Source organism: Oncorhynchus gorbuscha, linkage group LG06 (assembly GCF_021184085.1).
Source record: "Oncorhynchus gorbuscha isolate QuinsamMale2020 ecotype Even-year linkage group LG06, OgorEven_v1.0, whole genome shotgun sequence".
Lineage (NCBI taxonomy): Eukaryota > Metazoa > Chordata > Actinopteri > Salmoniformes > Salmonidae > Oncorhynchus > Oncorhynchus gorbuscha.
Genome location: NC_060178.1, coordinates 88,707,984 through 88,733,061, shown reverse-complemented (window position 1 = coordinate 88,733,061; position 25,078 = coordinate 88,707,984). Strand labels below are relative to the sequence as shown.

General features: G+C 46.9%; 1 protein-coding gene across 1 annotated transcript in view; it reads left to right on the top strand.

Annotated features, from left to right (window-relative positions):
- The window catches only part of LOC124038496 (disks large homolog 5-like), a 117,725-nt gene that overhangs the window by 37,619 nt on the left and 55,028 nt on the right, over positions 1-25,078 (top strand). Inside the window, exons 2-6 of the mRNA XM_046354454.1 lie at positions 10,346-10,414; positions 11,821-11,995; positions 17,892-18,035; positions 20,571-20,637; positions 20,753-20,869. Coding sequence (XP_046210410.1) covers positions 10,346-10,414; positions 11,821-11,995; positions 17,892-18,035; positions 20,571-20,637; positions 20,753-20,869 — 572 coding nt within the window. The remainder of the gene's footprint in view (positions 1-10,345; positions 10,415-11,820; positions 11,996-17,891; positions 18,036-20,570; positions 20,638-20,752; positions 20,870-25,078) is intronic.

The following is a 25,078-nucleotide window of genomic DNA, read 5'->3' as shown; positions in this document are numbered from 1 at the left end:
CGTTTCAGGATATATTATACCAAGTTGCTCTCTCAGAATATAATAATGTAACCTGCAACTTTTACTTTCACCACTTCTATCAGAATGGTAGGAGATGACAGTTTGTAACTCACTAGAAGGCGGAGATAAGCAACACAAATTAGGTTACTCACAATAATCATAGTTGCTACAGGAGCTGATCTGCTTTCCAAGTCCTCTGTTGCTTATTCTGACAGAGAGAACTGGAGCACTATCAGACACTGTCTCTCAGTCTCTAAAACAGTTTGATGTTATTAGGACTGGAGCAATACCAGACACTGTCTCTCAGTCTCTAAAACAGTTTGATGTTGTTAGGACTGGAGCAATACCAGACACTGTCTCTCAGTCTCTAAAACAGTTTGATGTTGGGACTGGAGAAAGTTGATGTCATTTTCAAACCAGACTATGGGAGGTGCTCAGTACTACATAGAGTCATGGCTACATCGAACTCTATTCCATATCAGGTAACTGATGCAAGTAGCAGAATCAGATTTTAAAAAACGGATAAAAATACAACTTATGGAACTGCGGGGACTGAAGACACACACACACACACACACACACACACACACACACACACACACACACACACACACACACACACACACACACACACACACACACACACACACACACACACACACACACACACACACACACACACACACACACACACACACACACACACACACACACACACACACACACACATAAACATGATAAGGCACGCACTCTACACACATGTACACATGGATCTTGTATTGTAGGTATGTGGTAGTAGAGTAGTGGCTTGAGCGAAAACACTTAATCTGTTGTGAAAAGTATTTTGAAATGTAATGTCATGTAATATTGTATATAACTGCCTTAATGTTGCTGGACCCCTTGAAGAGTAGCTGCTGCCTTGACAAAATACCAGGGCCAGCCAGTGTAACTGTTAAACTGCTTGCTGTACACTGTACGGTGTGATTGTAGAAGGTTTACTAACACCTTAGTTCTATTAGCTATGTTGACTATGATGTTAATACGATGTAGGCTATGTAGCGCTTAGCGGTTATGGTATGAAGGTTTGGCGTGGAATTATTATTATTATTTGCCTCGTCACAGACAGATGTTTTGTTGTCCACCGCAGTCCATACTCGAAGGGAGAAGGTGAGAGGAGGAGAGGGTGTAGATCCAAGAAGGAATTATACAACAAGGAAAGTGATGATGCTGTTTGTATGTGGCTGCTATGAAAATTTACTGTGTGTGCAGGTTAAAAACTTTTCTTGAATGGAAGTAAACAGAATGAAGTGTGGATAAGCCTACCTGAATTTGTTCAATAGAAACTCTCGTTTGCAACTGTTTGGACTAATGATTACACCCCAGATCAGCTAGATGCCGGCAGGATTATGCACGGCGGTATTGAATGTGTCACTGTTTGTGACCTTGATTACTCCAATTTGTCTCTCTACCTGTGCACCTACGTTATAAACTTAGATTCGTAGGCTAGTATTAACCTCATGATGGGTATAGGGAAAATTCAAGTATCATATAATAGCCTAAACCTATCGATTTTACATCGAGCTGGTTGAATGGAAAATTAATGAGTGTCCAAAATGCTGTAATAGAAATAATGCCATGCTCATAAATGTTTTAAATAAATTGTCCTCCCTCATCTTAAACAGCACAGACTGCCACTGATCTGAACATTTTATCGCCCGGTTCAGGGAAGAGCACAGCTGCTCTGCTGTGGCAAAGTAATCAACACAAATTAGTTACAAATGAGGTAGGACAGGCGCACACACTCACACACACACACACACACACACACACTAGCTATCCCAGCTACTGCAGCAGTAAAGTTCCAGATAATGTCACATGGTTTCCAAGAAGCCAGAAAGTGAGTGAGGCGTGGACCTTGCCCATTGTGACACTCTCAGGCTGCGTCTGAAATGGCACCCTATTCCCTATGTAGTGCATTCTTTTGAACAGGGCCTCATGGGCCCTCATAGGCTTTAACCAAAAGCAGTGCACTATAGGGAGTATGGTGCCATTTGGGACACAGCCTCAAACAGACTGATGGGAAACTCAAGCTGTAGAGAACAAAGCGGACTTGATCCATGGGGATGGATGTCTCTGTTCTGTTCTGGTCCTCAGGCACATCCCTCTTTTCTTTCACTATTCTGCTGGCTGGGGGAAAAGACTCTGTACTGTAAGCCTGGGATCTCTCTCTCTCTCTCTCTCTCTCTGGACTCTCTCTTCTCTCTCTCTCTCTCTCTCTCTCTCTCTCTCTCTCTCTCTCTCTCTCTCTCTCTCTCTCTCTCTCTCTCTCTCTCTCTCTCTCTCTCTCTCTCTCTCTCTCTCTCTTTCTCTGCTTAGTTTTAATCAAACCACAGTCTCCTATAGCTAGTGGGAACGTTGCCATAGAGGGATTGATATAGTGCTCTTGCTGGGATGTGGGTAAATAGAACCGTTTGTCACCCTGGCTGGCTCTTTTTGACTTGAGTAGTAGGTAGGCCTTACATCATGGCCAGAAGTTGCTAAAAAAAACTGTTCTATCAGCTGTTCTCTTCCATCCTGGAGCCAAGTAGAAGTTAATGAATGTGCTAAGGCTTTGTGTTGTGCTGGGTGACAGGCCAGGGGGTTTGGGATGTTTGTGGCTTTAAAGGGGCAATCTGCAATTGGTATATCTTTAAAAAAAACTTAAATGAATGATATGAAGTTCTATTATTATTATTATTATTATTATTATTATTATTATTTATTAAAAAAGAAATGTAGTGGGTAGATCAGCTTTAATATTGCAGATTGTGGCTTCTATCAATGTAATTGTCTGCATCATTTCCAATCCCCTATCCTGTGCATTCAGAAAGTATTCAGACCCCTTGACCTTTTCCACATTTTGTTACGTTACAGCCTTATTGTAAAATTGAATAATTAGTTTTGCCCTTATCAATCTACACATAATACCCCATAATGACAAAGCAAAAACAAGTTTGAAGAAATGCTTGCAAATGTATACGTTTCAGTATTCAGACCCTTTACTCAGTACTTTGTTGATGCACCTTTGGCAGCGATTACAGCATTGAGTCTTCTTGGGTATGACTCTACAAGCTTGGTACACATATATTTGGGGAGTTTCTCCCATTCTTTGCAGATCCTCTCAAGCTCTGTCAGGTTGGATGGGGAGCATTGCTGCACAGCTATTTTTCAGGTCTCTCCAGAGATGTTCGATTGGGTTCAAGTTAAGGCTGGGCCACTCAAGGACATTCAGAGACTTGTCGCAAAGCCACTCCTGCGCTTTCTTGGCAGTGTGCTTAGGGTCATTGTCCTGTTGGAAGGTGAACCTTCGCCCCAGTCTGAGGTCCTAACCTGCTCCAGAGCACTTTTCATCAAGAATCTCTCTGTATTTTGCTCCATTCATCTTTCCCTTGATCCTGACTAGTCTTCCAGTCCCTGCATCTGAAAAACATCCCCACACCATGATGCTGCCACCACCATGCTTCAATGTAGGGATGATGCCAGGTTCCCTCAAGACGTGACACTTGGTATTCAGGCCAAAGAGTTCAATCTTGGTTTCATCAGACCAGAGAATCTTGTTCTGAGTCTTTAGGTGCCTTTTGACAAACTCCAAGCGGGCTGTCATGCGCCTTTTACTGAGGAGTGGCTTCCGTCTGGCCACTCTACCATAAAGGCCTGATTGGTGGAGTGCTGCAGAGATGGTTGTCCTTCTGGAAGGTTCTCCCATCTTCAGAGAGGAACTGTCATGCAGGTGAAAGAGGACCCAAAAGCGACTTGGCGAAAACAGAGTCTTTAATCCAGTAAAGTAAATACAAACAAAAAAACACAACCTTCACTCGAAATGACGAGGACAAACTGGAGACTCGATCTTGAACAGCAGGTGAACAGCAGGTTGCCTCGGGAAGGCACTTGAACCAGACAGACTCAGACACCTGCTCACCACGCAGCATCTGAGGAAAACACGACACGACAGGGCGATACACAAACACAGCACGGTGAATTCTAGACAAGGAACCGACAGGACAGGAACGGAACACAAAGGAAGAAATAGGGACTCTAATCAGGGGAAAGGATCGGGAACAGGTGTGGGAAGACTAAATGATTGATTAGGGGAATAGGAACAGCTGGGAGCAGGAACGGAACGATAGAGAGAAGAGAGAGCGAGAGAGTGAGAGAGGGAGGGGGGAGAGAGAGGGATAGAAAGAGGGAAAGAACCTAATAAGACCAGCAGAGGGAAACGAATAGAATGGGAAGCACAGGGACAAGACAAGATAATAAATGACAAAACATGACAGTACCCCCCACTCACCGAGCGCCTCCTGGCGCACTCGAGGAGGAATCCTGGCGGCAACGGAGGAAATCATCAATGAGTGAACGGTCCAGCACGTCCCGAGACGGAACCCAACTCCTCTCCTCAGGACCGTAACCCTCCCAATCCACTAAGTATTGGTGACCCCGTCCCCGAGAACGCATGTCCATGATCTTATGTACCTTGTAAATAGGTGCGCTCGACAAGGACGGGAGGGGGAGGGAAGACGAACGGGGTGCGAAGAAAGGGCTTAACACAGGAGACATGGAAGACAGGATGGACGCGACGAAGATGTCGCGGAAGAAGCAGTCGCACAGCGACAGGATTGACGACCTGGGAGACACGGAACGGACCAATGAACCGCGGAGTCAACTTACGAGAAGCTGTCGTAAGAGGAAGGTTGCGAGTGGAAAGCCACACTCTCTGGCCGCAACAATACCTTGGACTCTTAATCCTGCGTTTATTGGCGGCTCTCACAGTCTGTGCCCTGTAACGGCAAAGTGCAGACCTCACCCTCCTCCAGGTGCGCTCACAACGTTGGACAAACGCTTGAGCGGAGGGAACGCTGGACTCGGCAAGCTGGGATGAGAACAGAGGAGGCTGGTAACCCAGACTACTCTGAAACGGAGATAACCCGGTAGCAGACGAAGGAAGCGAATTGTGAGCGTATTCTGCCCAGGGGAGCTGTTCTGCCCAAGACGCAGGGTTTCTGAAAGAAAGGCTGCGTAGTATGCGACCAATCGTCTGATTGGCCCTCTCTGCTTGACCGTTAGACTGGGGATGAAACCCGGAAGAGAGACTGACGGACGCACCAATCAAACGACAGAACTCCCTCCAAAACTGTGACGTGAATTGCGGGCCTCTGTCTGAAACGGCGTCTAACGGGAGGCCATGAATTCTGAATACATTCTCGATAATGATTTGTGCCGTCTCCTTAGCGGAAGGAAGTTTAGCGAGGGGAATGAAATGTGCCGCCTTAGAGAACCTATCGACAACCGTAAGAATCACAGTCTTCCCCGCAGACAAAGGCAGACCGGTAATGAAGTCTAGGGCGATGTGAGACCATGGTCGAGAAGGAATGGGGAGCGGTCTGAGACGACCGGCAGGAGGAGAGTTACCCGACTTAGTCTGCGCGCAGTCCGAACAAGCAGCCACGAAACGGCGCGTGTCACGCTCCTGAGTCGGCCACCAAAAGCGCTGGCGAATAGACGCAAGAGTGCCTCGAACACCGGGATGACCAGCTAACTTGGCAGAGTGAGCCCACTGAAGAACAGCCAGACGAGTGGAAACAGGAACGAAAAGGAGGTTACTAGGACAAGCGCGCGGCGACGCAGTGTGCGTGAGTGCTTGCTTAACCTGTCTTTCAATTCCCCAGACTGTTAACCCGACAACACACCCATAAGGAAGAATCCCCTCGGGATCAGTAGAAGCCACAGAAGAACTAAACAGACGGGATAAGGCATCAGGCTTGGTGTTCTTGCTACCCGGACGGTAAGAAATCACAAACTCGAAACGAGCGAAAAACAACGCCCAACGAGCTTGACGGGCATTAAGTCGTTTGGCAGAACGGATGTACTCAAGGTTCTTATGGTCTGTCCAAACGACAAAAGGAACGGTCGCCCCCTCCAACCACTGTCGCCATTCGCCTAGGGCTAAGCGGATGGCGAGCAGTTCACGGTTACCCACATCATAGTTGCGCTCAGATGGCGACAGGCGATGAGAAAAATAAGCGCAAGGATGAACCTTATCGTCAGACTGGAAGCGCTGGGATAGAATGGCTCCCACGCCTACCTCTGAAGCGTCAACCTCGACAATGAATTGTCTAGTGACGTCAGGAGTAACGAGGATAGGAGCGGACGTAAAACGTTCTTTTAGAAGATCAAAAGCTCCCTGGGCGGAACCGGACCACTTAAAACACGTCTTGACAGAAGTAAGAGCTGTGAGAGGGGCAGCAACTTGACCGAAATTACGAATGAAACGCCGATAGAAATTAGCGAAACCTAAAAAGCGCTGCAACTCGACACGTGACCTTGGAACGGGCCAATCACTGACAGCTTGGACCTTAGCGGAATCCATCTGAATGCCTTCAGCGGAAATAACGGAACCGAGAAAAGTAACGGAGGAGACATGAAAAGAGCACTTCTCAGACTTTACGTAGAGACAATTCTCTAAAAGGCGCTGTAGAACACGTCGAACGTGCTGAACATGAATCTCGAGTGACGGAGAAAAAATCAGGATATCGTCAAGATAGACAAAAACAAAGATGTTCAGCATGTCTCTCAGAACATCATTAACTAATGCCTGAAAAACAGCTGGCGCATTGGCGAGACCAAACGGCAGAACCCGGTACTCAAAATGCCCTAACGGAGTGTTAAACGCCGTTTTCCACTCGTCCCCCTCTCTGATGCGCACGAGATGGTAAGCGTTACGAAGGTCCAACTTAGTAAAGCACCTGGCTCCCTGCAGAATCTCGAAGGCTGATGACATAAGGGGAAGCGGATAACGATTCTTAACCGTTATGTCATTCAGCCTCGATAATCCACGCAGGGGCGCAGAGTACCGTCCTTCTTCTTAACAAAAGAACCCCGCCCCGGCCGGAGAGGAAGAAGGCACTATGGTACCGGCGTCAAGAGACACAGACAAATAATCCTCGAGAGCCTTACGTTCGGGAGCCGACAGAGAGTATAGTCTACCCCGAGGAGGAGTGGTCCCCGGAAGGAGATCAATACTACAATCATACGACCGGTGAGGAGGAAGGGAGTTGGCTCGGGACCGACTGAAGACCGTGCGCAGATCATGATATTCCTCCGGCACTCCTGTCAAATCGCCAGGTTCCTCCTGAGAAGTAGGGACAGAAGAAACGGGAGGGATGGCAGACATTAAACACTTCACATGACAAGAAACGTTCCAGGATAGGATAGAATTACTAGACCAATTAATAGAAGGATTATGACATACTAGCCAGGGATGACCCAAAACAACAGGTGTAAACGGTGAACGAAAAATCAAAAAAGAAATAGTCTCACTGTGGTTACCAGATACTGTGAGGGTTAAAGGTAGTGTCTCAAATCTGATACTGGGAAGATGACTACCATCTAAGGCGAACATGGGCGTAGGCTTCTCTAACTCTCTGAAAGGAATGTCATGTTTCCGAACCCATGCTTCGTCCATGAAACAACCCTCAGCCCCAGAGTCTATCAAGGCACTACATGTAGCACCCGAACCGGTCCAGCGTAGATGGACCGACAAAGTAGTACAGGATCTTGATGGAGAGACTTGAGTAGTTGCGCTCACCTGTAGCCCTCCGCTTACAGATGAGCTCTGGCTTTTACTGGACATGAATTAACAAAATGTCCAGCAACTCCGCAATAGAGGCACAGGCGGTTGGTGATCCTCCGTTCCCTCTCCTTAGTCGAGATGCGAATCCCTCCCAGCTGCATGGGCTCAGACTCTGAGCCAGAGGAGGGAGATGGTTGCGATGCGGAGCAGGGAAACACCGTTGATGCGAGCTCTCTTCCACGAGCCCGGTGACGAAGATCTACCCGTCGTTCTATGCGGATGGCGAGAGCAATCAAAGAGTCCACATCTGAAGGAACCTCCCGGGAGAGAATCTCATCCTTAATCACTGCGTGGAGTCCCTCCAGAAAACGAGCGAGCAGCGCCGGCTCGTTCCACTCACTAGAGGCAGCAAGAGTGCGAAACTCAATAGAATAATCCGTTATGGACCGTTCACCTTGGCATAAGGAAGCCAGGGCCCTAGAAGCCTCCCTACCAAAAACTGAACGGTCAAAAACCCGAATCATCTCCTCTTTAAAGTTCTGGAACTTGTTAGAGCAATCAGCCCTTGCCTCCCAGATAGCTGTGCCCCATTCTCGAGCCCGGCCAGTAAGGAGTGAAATGACGTAAGCAACCCGAGCTCTCTCTCTAGAGTATGTGTTGGGTTGGAGAGAGAACACAATCTCACACTGCGTGAGAAAGGAGCGGCACTCAGTGGGCTGCCCGGAGTAGCAAGGTGGGTTATTAACCCTAGGTTCTGGAGGCTCGGCAGGCCAGGAAGTAACAGGTGGCACGAGACGTAGACTCTGGAACTGTCCAGAGAGGTCGGAAACCTGAGCGGCCAGGTTCTCCACGGCATGGCGAGCAGCAGACAATTCCTGCTCGTGTCTGCCGAGCATGGCTCCTTGGATCTCGACGGCAGTGTAACGAGCGTCTGAAGTCGCTGGGTCGGTTCCTTCTGTCATGCAGGTGAAAGAGGACCCAAAAGCGACTTGGCGAAAACAGAGTCTTTAATCCAGTAAAGTAAATACAAACAAAAAAACACAACCTTCACTCGAAATGACGAGGACAAACTGGAGACTCGATCTTGAACAGCAGGTGAACAGCAGGTTGCCTCGGGAAGGCACTTGAACCAGACAGACTCAGACACCTGCTCACCACGCAGCATCTGAGGAAAACACGACACGACAGGGCGATACACAAACACAGCACGGTGAATTCTAGACAAGGAACCGACAGGACAGGAACGGAACACAAAGGAAGAAATAGGGACTCTAATCAGGGGAAAGGATCGGGAACAGGTGTGGGAAGACTAAATGATTGATTAGGGGAATAGGAACAGCTGGGAGCAGGAACGGAACGATAGAGAGAAGAGAGAGCGAGAGAGTGAGAGAGGGAGGGGGAGAGAGAGGGATAGAAAGAGGGAAAGAACCTAATAAGACCAGCAGAGGGAAACGAATAGAATGGGAAGCACAGGGACAAGACAAGATAATAAATGACAAAACATGACAGGAACTCTGGTGCTCTGTCAGAGTGACCATCGGGTTCACGGTCACCTCCGTAACCAAGGCCCTTCTCCTCCGATTGCTCAGTTTGGCCGGGCGGCCAGCTCTAGGAAGAGTCTTTGTGGTTCCAAACTTCTTCCATTTAAGAATGATGGAGGCCACTGTGGTCTTGCTGCAGACATTGTTTTGGTACACTTCCCCAGATCTGTGCCTCGACACAATCCTGTCTCGACCTCGTGGCTTGGTTTTTGCTCTGACATGCACTGTCAACTGTGGGGCCTTATATAGACAAGTATGTGCTTTTCCAAATCATGTCAAATCAATTGAATTTACCACAGGTGGACTCCAATCAAGTTGTAGAAATATTTTATGGATGATCAATGGAAACAGGATGCACCTGAGCTCAATTTCGAGTCTCATAGTAAAGGGTCTGAATACTTATGTAAATAAAGTATTTCTGTTTTTTACAATGGGATATTTTGTGTAGATTGCTGAGGAACATTTTTTATTGAAACAAATTTAGAGTAAGACTGTAATGTAACAAAATGTGGGGAAAGTCAAGGGGTCTGAACACTTTCCGACTCCTTGACTTTATTTGTAAATATATTTATTTTTTAAAGGGGCAATGTCTGCCTGTCGTCTGTCCGTCTGTCCTCTGTCTGTCTGTTGTCTGCCTGTCGTCTGTCCGTCTGTCCTCTGTCTGTCTGTTGTCTGCCTGTCGTCTGTCTGTCTCTCATCTGTCTCTCATCTGAAGTTGAACCAAAGTCTTTTACTGATCTATGAATAACCCCTTTAAACTCAACCAAGCCTGTGTAGTGTAGTTAGTCACTGAGTAATACACAGCATTGAGGCACAATACTACAGTAGGCTACGATACTATAGATAATAATGATAATACATTTAATTTGTGAAGCACTTTTATCACACCCAAGGTGCTGATGTAATCAGAGCATGATTAATGAATGTCACTATAAATGTGTGGTGTCAACAGCGTTGGGATTTCACAGACAGCAAAAATACACATTTCCGTTTATTTTTATGTTGAATATCAAACATTTTATTGAATCACAAACACAAAACAGGCAGGCCGGTACAACACACTTCTTATGTACATCAGATTAGTTACAGTTACATGTTTGAATTAGTCAACTTCCAGACACATTTATTGTTTTGATGAACTGCAAGGATGTATTGTATAAATGGACTGACTTTAATCTCTTTGTGTCCTGTTTGGCAGGGTCCACCTACAGTGTTTTGTCTACCATGCCGTCTGACTCTGAAAGCAGCACTTCCCTCAGTAGCGCAGGTGAGCCTGGATGGGTTTCTCTCTTTTGGCAGTAGTAGGGTTGCAAAATTCCCAGGTTTGCTAGAAACTCAAGTTGGAATATTCCTGGAATCAGGCGGAAATAAACAGGAAATCCAGAATCCTCCAACTAGGATTTCTGGAAAAATCCTGTAGTAGTATGAATGTTTGAATATAAATGTATCGTTCTTACGGATTAGGAAACTAGGTGAATGTGGTCCAGAGAACTGGCTAACCAACCAGACAGCATGCTATTTCTGACTTTCAGTCAGCACAAACAAGTGATTACACAGATGTGAAAGGATTTACAAAAGCAACCCACCAACCCCCCAGAATGGTTTTCAGTCAGCCATTCTCTCTCTGAGGGAGAGAGATAGTGGCTGTGTACCAAATGGCACCCTATTCCCTACATGGGGCACTACATTTTACCAGAGCCCTATGGGGCCTGGTCACAAGTAGTGCACTATATAGGGAATGAGGTGTCATTTGGGTGGAGGCCAGAGGGATTGTCCTGCAGTGCAGAGCTACTGAAAGAGGAGAGGGACGCAGGACTCTGTTGTGGTGCTTGTTGTTGTCTTCAGTCAGAGGTCCAGAAAGAAAACATATAGAGCTGTTTTGTTTACGTCAACACTGCAACATCGGCCCTTTGATTGAATGAATTGAGACATGGCTGGAGTGTTGGACTGATTACACTCAGTCAAGTCAACTGGGATTGTTACATCCAAATGAATGGTATGTAGCCATTGGTTCTTAAAGACTTCAGCTCCTAACTGCCTCGATCTTAGTTCAAAAACAGTGTCCACTTTGTTATTGTTTAAATCCCAGGTTGCCCCTTTAAACGTAGTCATGAAGACATCATGTGCCACATTTTGCCCCCTGCTTTGTTGATTATTGTTGTCACATTATTCATAATAACGATGTGCTACTTTACTTTGGATTGTTTGGCTTATGTATTTCATGAAGTATGACACAAGCACTCTCAATCTCCAATGTTGCCTCAAGAGTCCTCCAAATCCACATCTATTCGCTTCTGGAGATCTGAGAGGATTTGACAGGTGCAGCCTAATAAACAATATAGTTATAGCTTCGTCTTGACCTTTGATGGGCTAGGTGGAGGTAACTTTCACCACACTACTTATACAAATCAAATCCTCTCAGATCTCCACAAATGCTTAGGGCAGGGAGGAGGGTTTAGGGGTCGATTTGGCATTGGGCCTATGTCGGGTAAGGGCCCTTGCCACCTGCAGTGTGCTGACTGCAGAAAGAGCGATCTCTGTCTCAATTTTTGCCTTGAATCTTCTTATGTCTTCTGAGGCCCAATCCCAAATGGACCCTATTGCCCTATGCACTTCACATCATCTATGTCGGTGTAAGGGCCCTAGCCATCAGTGACAGTCTGACTGTGACAGGTACCATGGGTCAAGCCTCGTCCCCTCCTCCAGCCCATATGGAGAACCGCCACGGTCAGATGAGTGAGAAGATGGAGGCGGTTCTGTTCCAGCTGAGACAGGTGACCCGCGAGAGGGACGAGCTGCGTAAACGCCTGGCCCTGTCCTCGCCCGGCACCACCTTCGATGACTGCAGGTACAGTAGAACTCTTGGTAGAGACAGAACCGCTGTAGATATTGCAGTTACACTACTCTACACCGGGGATTCCCAAACTGTGGGATGCCCCCCTAGAGGGGTCGGCTCTACAATTTTGTTGGATGCATTTTCTGTTTGTTTTTGTTGTGCTTCAGATTATTTTGTGCCGAATAGAAATTAATGGTAAATAATGTATTGTGTAATTTTGGAGTCGCTTTTATTGTAAAAAAGAATAGATGAGTGAGATAGTTAGGCGCACAAATACCATACCCCCAAGACATGCTAATTTCTCACCATTATAATAACGGGAGGTTAGCATTTTTTGGGGGGGTGGCATGATATTTGTGTGTCGATAACTGATGCAAAATGTTCTGTCCACCAAAAGAGGCGTGTGAACAGTTTGTGTCATGAACAGTGCTTTTGCACTGGATGTTCCTCAATGCTGGAAGGGTGAAGACCTGAGGGAAGAAGTTAGGGAACCCTTTCCCTGCAACCCTCACTATAGACAGAGCCTGGCCTTCACCTGGGACCACCTTCGATGGGGGTGAATTATTCCAATATAATAAGAGACAGAAGCACTATAGCTACTGTAGGTACAGGACTCACTACAGCGCCAGGCGATGTACTTGACTGACATCACTTAGAACCGTTCTAGACAGACACTCAGCCAACAGATAACACCCTCACCAGGGATGACCACCCTCAGCCAACAGATAACACGCTCACCAGGGATGCCCACCCTCAGCCAACAGATTACACGCTCACCAGGGATGAACACCCTCAGCCAACAGATAACACGCTCACCAGGGATGACCACCCTCAGCCAACAGATAACACGCTCACCAGGGATGACCACCCTCAGCCAACAGATAACACCCTCACCAGGGATGAACACCCTCAGCCAACAGATAACACGCTCACCAGGGATGACCACCCTCAGCCAACAGATAACACCCTCACCAGGGATGAACACCCTCAGCCAACAGATAACACCCTCACCAGGGATGACCACCCTCAGCCAACAGATAACACCCTCACCAGGGATGACCACCCTCAGGCAACAGATTACACGCTCACCAGGGATGACCACCCTCAGCCCAGATCAGGGATGACCACCCTCAGCAACAGATAACACCCTCACCAGGGATGACCACCCTCAGCCAACAGATAACACCCTCACCAGGGATGACCACCCTCAGGCAACAGATTACACGCTCACCAGGGATGACCACCCTCAGCCAACAGATAACACGCTCACCAGGGATGACCACCCTCAGCCAACAGATAACACCCTCACCAGGGATGACCACCCTCAGCCAACAGATAACACCCTCACCAGGATGACCACCCTCAGCCAACAGATAACACCCTCACCAGGGATGACCACCCTCAGCCAACAGATACCACCCTCACCAGGGATAACACCCTCACCAGGGATGACCACCCTCAGCCAACAGATAACACCCTCACCAGGGATGACCACCCTCAGCCAACAGATAACACCCTCACCAGGGATGAACACCCTCAGCCAACAGATAACACCCTCACCAGGGATGAACACCCTCAGCCAACAGATAACACGCTCACCAGGGATGAACACCCTCAGCCAACAGATAACACCCTCACCAGGGATGAACACCCTCAGCCAACAGATAACACGCTCACCAGGGATGACCACCCTCAGCCAACAGATAACACCCTCACCAGGGATGAACACCCTCAGCCAACAGATAACACCCTCACCAGGGATGACCACCCTCAGCCAACAGATAACACCCTCACCAGGGATGACCACCCTCAGCCAACAGATAACACCCTCACCAGGGATGACCGCCCTCAGCCAACAGATAACACGCTCACCAGGGATGAAGACCCTCACCAGGGATGACCACCCTCAGCCAACAGCTAACACGCTCACCAGGGATGACCACCCTCAGCCAACAGATATCACCCTCACCAGGGATGAACACCCTCACCAAGGATGACCACCCTCAGCCAACAGATAACACCCTCACCAGGGATGAACACCCTCACCAAGGATGACCACCCTCAGCCAACAGATAACACCCTCACCAGGGATGAACACCCTCAGCCAACAGATAACACCCTCACCAGGGATGACCACCCTCAGCCAACAGATAACACGCTCACCAGGGATGACCACCCTCAGCCAACAGATAACACGCTCACCAGGGATGACCACCCTCAGCCAACAGATAACACCCTCACCAGGGATGACCACCCTCAGCTAACAGATAACACCCTCACCAGGGATGAACACCCTCAGCCAACAGATAACACGCTCACCAGGGATGCCCACCCTCAGCCAACAGATAACACGCTCACCAGCCAGGGATGAACACCCTCAGCCAACAGATAACACCCTCACCAGGGATGACCACCCTCAGCCAACAGATAACACGCTCACCAGCCAGGGATGAACACCCTCAGCCAACAGATAACACCCTCACCAGGGATGAACACCCTCAGCCAACAGATAACACCCTCACCAGGGATGACCACCCTCAGCCAACAGATAACACGCTCACCAGGGATGCCCACCCTCAGGCAACAGATTACACGCTCACCAGGGATGACCACCCTCAGCCAACAGATAACACCCTCACCAGGGATGACCACCCTCAGCCAACAGATAACACCCTCACCAGGGATGACCACCCTCAGCCAACAGATAACACGCTCACCAGGGATGACCACCCTCAGCCAACAGATATCACCCTCACCAGGGATGAACACCCTCACCAGGGATGACCACCCTCAGCCAACAGATAACACCCTCACCAGGGATGACCACCCTCAGGCAACAGATAACACGCTCACCAGGGATGACCACCCTCAGCCAACAGATAACACGCTCACCAGGGATGACCACCCTCAGCCAACAGATAACACCCTCACCAGGGATGACCACCCTCAGCCAACAGATAACACCCTCACCAGGGATGACCACCCTCAGCCAACAGATAACACCCTCACCAGGGATGACCACCCTCAGGCAACAGATTACACGCTCACCAGGGATGACCACCCTCAGCCAACAGATAACACCCTCACCAGGGATGACCACCCTCAGCCAACAGATAACACCCTCACCAGGGATGACCACCCTCAGCCAACAGATAACACCCTCACCAGGGATGACCACCCTCAGCCAACAGATAACACCCTCACCAGGGATGAACACCCTCAGCCAACAGATAACACCCTCACCAGGGATGAACACCCTCAGCCAACAGATAACACGCTCACCAGGGATGACCACCCTCAGCCAACAGATATCACGCTCACCAGGGATGACCACCCTCAGCCAACAGATATCACACCTCACCAGGGATGACCACCCTCAGCCAACAGATAACACCCTCACCAGGGATGAACACCCTCAGCCAACAGATATCACCCTCACCAGGGATGAACACCCTCAGCCAGGGAGAACACCCTCACCAGGGATGACCACCCTCAGCCAACAGATAACACCCTCACCAGGGATGACCACCCTCAGCCAACAGATAACACCCTCACCAGGGATGAACACCCTCAGCCAACAGATAACACCCTCACCAGGGATGACCACCCTCAGCCAACAGATAACACCCTCACCAGGGATGACCACCCTCAGCCAACAGATAACACCTCACCAGGGATGAACACCCTCACCAGGGATGACCACCCTCAGCCAAGGGATAACACCCTCACCAGGGATGACCACCCTCAGCCAACAGATATCACCCTCACCAGGGATGAACACCCTCACCAGGGATGACCACCCTCAGCCAACAGATAACACCCTCACCAGGGATGAACACCCTCACCAAGGATGACCACCCTCAGCCAACAGATAACACCCTCACCAGGGATGAACACCCTCAGCCAACAGATAACACCCTCACCAGGGATGACCACCCTCAGCCAACATATAACACGCTCACCAGGGATGAACACCCTCAGCCAACAGATAACACCCTCACCAGGGATGACCACCCTCAGCCAACAGATAACACCCTCACCAGGGATGACCACCCTCAGCCAACAGATATCACCCTCACCAGGGATGAACACCCTCACCAGGGATGACCACCCTCAGCCAACAGATAACACCCTCACCAGGGATGAACACCCTCACCAGGGATGACCACCCTCAGCCAACAGATAACACCCTCACCAGGGATGACCACCCTCAGCCAACAGATAACACCCTCACCAGGGATGAACACCCTCACCAGGGATGACCACCTTCAGCCAACAGATAACACCCTCACCAGGGATGACCACCCTCACCAGGGATGAACACCCTCACCAGGGATGAACACCCTCACCAGGGATGACCACCCTCACCAGGGATGACCACCCTCACCAGGGATGACCACCCTCAGCCAACAGATATCACCCTCACCAGGGATGAACACCCTCACCAGGGATGACCACCCTCAGCCAACAGATATCACCCTCACCAGGGATGAACACCCTCACCAGGGATGACCGCCCTCAGCCAACAGATAACACCCTCACCAGGGATGACCACCCTCAGCCAACAGATAACACCCTCACCAGGGATGAACACCCTCAGCCAACAGATAACACCCTCACCAGGGATGACCACCCTCAGCCAACAGATATCACCCTCACCAGGGATGAACACCCTAACCAGGGATGACCACCCTCAGCCAACAGATAACACCCTCAGCAGGGATGAACACCCTCACCAGGGATGACCACCCTCAGCCAACAGATCACCCTCACCAGGGATGACCACTCTCAGCCAACAGATATCACCCTCACCAGGGATGAACACCCTCACCAGGGATGACCACCCTCAGCCAACAGATAACACCCTCACCAGGGATGACCACCCTCAGCCAACAGATAACACCCTCACCAGGGATGACCACCCTCAGCCAACAGATAACACCCTCAGCAGGGATGAACACGCTCACCAGGGATGACCACCCTCAGCCAACAGATCACACCCTCACCAGGGATGACCACCCTCACCAGGGATGACCACCCTCACCAGGGATGACCACCCTCAGCCAACAGATCACACCCTCAGCAGGGATGAACATCCTCACCAGGGATGACCACCCTCAGCCAACAGATAACACCCTCACCAGGGATGACCACTCTCAGCCAACAGATATCACCCTCACCAGGGATGAACACCCTCACCAGGGATGACCACCCTCAGCCAACAGATAACACCCTCACCTGGGATGACCACCCTCAGCCAACAGATAACACCCTCAGCAGGGATGAACACCCTCACCAGGGATGACCACCCTCAGCCAACAGATCACCCTCACCAGGGATGACCACTCTCAGCCAACAGATACCACCCTCACCAGGGATGAACACCCTCACCAGGGATGACCACCCTCAGCCAACAGATAACACCCTCACCAGGGATGACCACCCTCAGCCAACAGATCACACCCTCACCAGGGATGACCACCCTCACCAGGGATGACCACCCTCAGCCAACAGATCACACCCTCAGCAGGGATGAACATCCTCACCAGGGATGACCACCCTCAGCCAACAGATAACACCCTCACCAGGGATGACCACCCTCACCAGGGATGACCACCTCTTTATTCCTCCAGTCACTCTACCGCCAGAAGCAGAGAAGTAAAGGCAAAAAAGGCGACGCTAAATGGGATCCATATTTTGTGAGCTCAGCAACTCTGTTAAAACATTAAACAAGAGTATGTATTTTGAATGAAGCTACTCGTCCCCACCTCTCTCATAACCACACACCCACACCATAGTGTTCTGCACTTTAATCTGCTCCTGGGGGGCTTGGCACTGATACGTCACTCTTTTCTGTCATCTCTCGTGTGTGTGTGCATCCATTTGTGTGTGCGTGTGTGAGAACCAGGCCCAACACCAAGTCAGGCCAGGACTACGAGCATCTGAAGCTGCAGTGTATGAAGGCCATGGTGGACCTGCAGTCCTTACAGAACCAACACAGCACAACACTGAAGAGATGTGAGGAGGCTGTGAAGAAAGCTGACTTCTACCAGTGAGTGATGTTCACACACACACACACACACACACACACACACACACACACACACACACACACACACACACACACACACACACACACACACACACACACACACACACACACACACACACACACACACACACACACACACACACACACACACACACACTTTTCTAATCTACCAGTGAGTGGGAGAGTGCAGACCTGGGTTCAAATACTATTTAGAACTATTTTAAATGCCTTGTGCATTCAATTGATCTTGCCTGGAGTGCCAGGTGGATAGGGTTAGCTCGCAACAGAAGAGTTCATTCAAGCCCACCCAAAGTGTTTGACAGTATTTCAAATAGTATTTGAACCCCGGTCTGTAGTGAAGTGCATGGGAGTGGTTGGGGTCCATAAATATTTGAGCCTTCTCCCATCTCATTTATGTTGTGTGCTCTGAATCTCTCTGTTCTAACAATCAGGCGATGGAATGAATGGATGGGCTTTTAACCTGTGTTTGTCCCTCTTATGAGATCTGTGCGTCAGATTGCACAGAACATTTTTTCCCGAGGGGTAAGAGGTCAACCAATCTCGTGTCCCATTCCAAATGCTCCTGCTCAGTTAAACCATCATCCCAATCCTTTGACACCAGGGATTTTAGAAATTCAAGTGAGCAGAGCCACTGCTTTTCTGTCAGAAAGATCAGATCATGACTGTTCTAGCCTGCGTTGTAAATGGCAACTTATTCTCTATTTAGTCTACTACATTTGACAAGGACTCATAGCTTGCACTGTGTAGGGAATATAGGGTGCCATTTGGGATGCACAGCTTGTCTCTTTTACACTCTCCATTATGATGTGTTGAAATCTGTCTGGTGCAGAATTAGATCCCTTTGTCTGGTGTTTTAATGTTTAACATTGTTTTATGTACTTGATCATTTTCCATTTAATACAGTGTTGACAGGCTTTTTTAAGCAATGTATTCAAGCCACCAGCAATAACTGGAGGTTGAACTGCTAGAATTGAGGATTCTGCACTTGCATCTTCCATTGACAGTCATGAATATTGGAATGGGTGCTGTCCTCATTGAATGTCAATTTGCCTGACAGTTGTGCTTCCCATTCATCATGATCCATTCCAACTCATGGCACAGCAAGCTTCATACTAATATTGAATTATACTAGAAACTCAAAAAAAGATTTTTATACCCACAGGTTTCTAATGAGTTCAATCACTAAATTTTCTCTCTCTTTTGTTATCCTCATAAAAGATACTTACATTTTCAGCAACATATTAAGTTGGATTCCTTCTTACATTATTTTGGTAAAATTAAATCAACAAATAATTGCAATGACTTGCATTATTTTATTTTGTAAGATATTTCAACACTTTATTGAGACAGTTCTGAAATGACATAGGAGCAGGGAACCCCGGTCTTCGTGGGAAGAGGGGTGACGTGTATCTAATTCATTTGGATTATGTTGGTTGTTTTTTTGTTGTCGATTATAATTCACCCCAGAATCATTTCTTACAGTGTGGCTGTGTGGTTGAGTGGGCAAAATTCCAATGTACCATCTTACTACCCCTAATCTGTCTAAATAAAGCATTTTGAAAATAAATATTATCCATAGGCCTTTTCATCAATGAATATTTAGGATATAAATCATTTGCATTTCTAAACCATTGAAAAGGAAAGGTGATACCTAGTCAACCCAACCCTGTATGAGAAATTATTTTGATGCTGCCTTTTACATGCACTGAAACCCCCAAAAGTGTTTTAACAACACTCTTAAAAACACCAATATTCAGATTGAAGAACCACTTTGGGTGTTTCAGAGTACTTCATTTATGTGTTAAAACACATTCTTTTGTTTTAAAACACTTACATAGGGTTTACATTTCAACACCAGATCTCAGCTTAGGTGCACTATTTTTCCCAGTTTCGTTACACAATAACGATTTTCTATTTTTATAGTGTACAAACACTACTTTATTGAGGAAAAGAAAGGCGTGAGGAGAGGGTGTTCTCTCTGTCTGTCCATTTGTGTGATTTAATGATGTCTGCCATACTGTCTCAATAGAGTGGGGACAACCAACCTAACAGCTGGGCAGAATGTAAAACAGACAGATGAAGGATTAGCCCCAATGTTTAAGCCTCTGTCTCTGCCTCTAGGTCCAGGTCCTCTAGGTCCAGGTCCTCTAGGTCCAGGCCATGTTTGTCTTCATCTGTGGCTGCAGCAGGGGAAAAAAGTATTTATTTATTTACTAGCAAGTCTGCTTCTGGAGTGGACTTGCCCGTTTGGGATAAAAAGCAACTGTCCACAAAGGACGGGTAGATTGTTCCTTTAAAGCTTGAGAAAATGTTTCTTCACCAAACTGCTCACAAGTTTGAAGCTTCACAATTTTGAACACTGGATTGTGAAGCACAACCATGGCGTTTGCTCTGTGTGAATGCTCCTACCTGCTCATTGGAGCACATGAAATACAACACCTATTAAAAAGAGAACACATGCCACTGCCAGGGTCGATGCACGTTCAAGTCGGTGTATATTTTTCCTGTTTGCAGCACGCTCCACAGCCGCCTGACCGGCGAGCAGTCTCTGCTGAAGGAGGAGCTGGATGCTGTGAGGCAGGTAAGTTATCTGTATTCCAAGTATACCTGTACTTTGTTGCATAACACATTTCCCTATTGGGATACTACCGTACTCTATTCGATTCAATCCAATTCTATTTCATTCTGTTCTGCAGGACAACATCCAGCTGGTCAGAGAACACAACCATGTGAAACAGAGCTGTGAGGAGATGAGGAGACTACATGATGAGGACCAGAGACAGCTGGGAGACATGAGGCTGCTTCACCAACAGGTATTGGAGTAGAATACACACTCACACACTCACATGCTCAAGGTTTTTGGGTCAGGGTCCTCTCTTTGGGTCCGGGGTCCTCTCTTTGGGTCAGAGTCCTCTCCCAAGGTCCTCTCTTTGGGTCCAGGGTCCTCTATTTGGGTCCAGGGTCCTCTCTTTGGGTCCAGGGGGTGGCAGCTAGCATAGAAGTTATAGAAGCAGGCCAGCGACCAGAGCGTTGCCAGTTCGAATCCCTGGTTTGATGGGAACTTTGGCGAAACCTTTGCCGTCTATTCTTGCACTGACTGACATTTCTTTTGACCTTTCTTGAAATAACTTTTTTGGATTCTGACATATGAGACAGATTCTACATGTTCTGTCCATTTAGGACCATTAGCACGGTCAGACCAGCTCATTCCACTATGTCGTCATAGCGATCAGAAATGCCTTCAAATTAGACATGACCAAATTATTATTAATGAATTATTATTATTATTAAATCAACCATTTAGTTTCTCTCATTGCTGCTCTGGTTGCACCTCAAGTAATGCCCTATTCCCTTTATAGTTAACTCTTTTGACCAGTGTCCATATGGGCCTGAAGGGAATAAGGTGTCATTTGGGATGCACACTCTGTAGGATCTGTTTTAGCTCTCATTATAGTTTGAACCCTTGGTTCAGATCGTTAAATGTTTGTCAGTCATATCTAACGTGTTCATGGGGAATGCTTTCAATACCAGTCTGATCAGTAGGTGCCTAATTGGCCAGGTCCCAAATGACACCCTATTCCCTATATAGCGCTCTACTTTTGACCAGGCCCTGGTCCAAAGTAGTGCACTATAAAGGGAATAGGGTGCCATTTGGGGCATTAGACATTGTCTACCCAAAGCTGGGATTGATGATGAGCTCATGAGATGTCATTAAGTAAACTAGCATCAAACAGCATAGAAATTCACAATCAAATGAGCCTGATGTCAATTCAAATTAGGCTGCCGTTGTGAATTATGTCTGTTAAGGATTTTCTGAGTGAGCCAATGCCATGCGGTAGACGTGCAGAAAATGCCTCGTGTAGGTTTTGCCTGATACCCATGTTGAATATACGTAATGCACAAATCATACAAACGTGTGCCAATTATATCCAAAGCGCTTTATAGTCCAGTCAGTGCATCCAATTGTTGTAGTCTACTGTATGTGACTGTTCATCCTGTGGGATGTTCGTTATTATGCCACACTACTTACATTACGTCTATTCATATTATTATCCTTTTCTTTAGTTGAGTCCTTTTAAAGCCATCGCAGTAGAAGTGCAGTGGAGCCGGAGAGGCACATTATAAATGTTCTACATGGTGTCTCTTCCCTCTGACTGAAAGAGTCTCTGCTTAGTGTCTTCATTTAGCCCCAAGACCCTCAACTCTGCTAAATTACTTTTTTTCATGGCAGTAATTTGACAAACTGTTCCAATGTTGGGATATTTATTTAACTAGAAAAATGTTGCACCTTTTCCTTTGATCTCTGAGCTCTCAGAGTGAAACAGAGTTTTGGTGTAACCTTTGTATATATAGCCATGGAGTGCGTTCCAAATGGCACCCTATACAGTGCACTTCTTTTGAACATGGCTTATAGTGCACTATATAGGGAACAGGGTGCCATTTGGGATGCTACCTTACTGACTGAAGCACGTCTTGTTTTCTGGTGCTTAATCTATTTTTACACTATGGAGGAGAGGAGGGCACTTTAGTCTGCTCTGCTTTATTCAGACAGAGTGGTTGTCGACTCAGTCATGCTGAGTCATTATCTGTAGCACTGCCATGTCATCAATGAGACGGCTGTAGAGAGAGTGCTATAGTGTTGTTGTGCTGGAAATACACTGTACTGTAATGCATTGTATAGTGGAGATAGAGACCACTGTATTCTACTGTTGTATTTCCCAGTGGTCACAGAGGTTAAGTATAATGTAGATAGACCGTAGATGTACTGCAGATGTACTGTATATACACTGAAATCTAGTGTATTGTATAGTGCTGTATCTGTAGATGTACTGTAGTGTATTGTATAGTGCAGTATTTGTAGATGTAGTGTATTGTATAGTGCTGTATCTGTAGATGTAGTGTATTGTATAGTGCTGTATCTGTAGATGTACTGTAGTGTGTTGTATAGTGCAGTATCTGTAGATGTAGTGTATTGTATAGTGCTGTATCTGTAGATATTGTGTATTGTATAGTGCTGTATCTGTAGATGTACTGTAGTGTGTTGTATAGTGCTGTATCTGTAGATGTACTGTAGTGTATTGTATAGTGCTGTATCTGTAGATGTACTGTAGTGTATTGTATAGTGCTGTATCTGTAGATGTACTGTAGTGTATTGTATAGTGCTGTATCTGTAGATGTAGTGTATTGTATAGTGCTGTATCTGTAGATGTACTGTATGGTATAGTGCTGTATCTGTAGATGTACTGTAGTGTATTGTATAGTGCTGTATCTGTAGTGTAGTGTATAGTGCTGTATCTGTAGATGTAGTGTATTGTATAGTGCTGTATCTGTAGATGTAGTGTATTGTATTGTGCTGTATCTGTAGATGTAGTGTATTGTATAGTGCTGTATCTGTAGATGTAGTGTATTGTATAGTGCTGTATCTGTAGATGTAGTGTATTGTATAGTGCTGTATCTGTAGATGTACTGTAGTGTATTGTATAGTGCTGTATCTGTAGATATAGTGCTGTATCTGTAGATGTACATTTACATTTACATTTAAGTCATTTAGCAGACGCTCTTATCCAGAGCGACTTACAAATTGGTGCATTCACCTTATGACATCCTTGTATAGTGCTGTATCTGTAGATGTACTGTAGTGTATTGTATAGTGCTGTATCTGTAGTGTAGTGTATAGTGCTGTATCTGTAGATGTAGTATATTGTATAGTGCTGTATCTGTAGATGTAGTGTATTGTATAGTGCTGTATCTGTAGATGTAGTGTATTGTATAGTGCTGTATGTGTAGATGTACTGTAGTGTATTGTATAGTGCTGTATCTGTAGATGTAGTGTATTGTATAGTGCTGTATCTGTAGATGTAGTGTATTGTATAGTGCTGTATGTGTAGATGTACTGTAGTGTATTGTATAGTGCTGTATCTGTAGATGTAGATGTAGTGTATTGTATAGTGCTGTATCTGTAGATGTAGTGTAGTGTATTGTATAGTACTGTATCAAATCAAATCAAATCAAATGTTATTTGTCACATACACATGGTTAGCAGATGTTAATGCGAGTGTAGCGAAATGCTTGTGCTTCTAGTTCCGACAATGCAGTAATAACCAACAAGTAATCTAACTAACAATTCCAAAACTACTGTCTTATACACACAAGTGTAAGGGGGATAAAGAATATGTACTTAAAGATATATGAATGAGTGATGGTACAGAGCAGCATAGGCAAGATGCAGTAGATGGTATCGAGTACAGTATATACATATGAGATGAGTATGTAAACAAAGTGGCATAGTTAAAGTGGCTAGTGATACATGTATTACATAAAGATGCAGTAGATGACATAAAGTGGCTAGTGACGTATACATACATATGAGATGAATAATGTAGGGTATGTAAACATTATATTAGGTAGCATTGTTTAAAGTGGCTAGTGATATATTTTACATAATTTCCCATCAATTCCCATTATTAAAGTGGCTGGAGTTGAGTCAGTATGTTGGCAGCAGCCACTCAATGTTAGTGGTGGCTGTTTACAGTCTGATGGCTGTGAGATAGAAGCTGTTTTTCAGTCTCTCTGTCCCAGCTTTGATGCACCTGTACTGACCTTGCCTTCTGGATGATAGCGGGGTGAACAGGAAGTGGCTCGGGTGGTTGTTGTCCTTGATGATCTTTATGGCCTTCCTGTAACATCGGGTGGTGTAGGTGTCCTGGAGGGCAAGTAGTTTGCCCCCGGTGATGCGTTGTGCAGACCTCACTACCCTCTGGAGAGCCTTACGGTTGTGGGCGGAGCAGTTGCCGTACCAGGCGGTGATACAGCTCGACAGGATGCTCTCGATTGTGCATCTGTAGAAGTTTGTGAGTGCTTTTGGTGATGAGCTGAATTTCTTCAGCCTCCTGAGGTTGAAGAGGCGCTGCTGCGCCTTCTTCACAATGCTGTCTGTGTGGGTGGACCAATTCAATTTGTCTGTGATGTGTATGCCGAGGAACTTAAAACTTGCTACCCTCTCCACTACTGTTCCATCGATG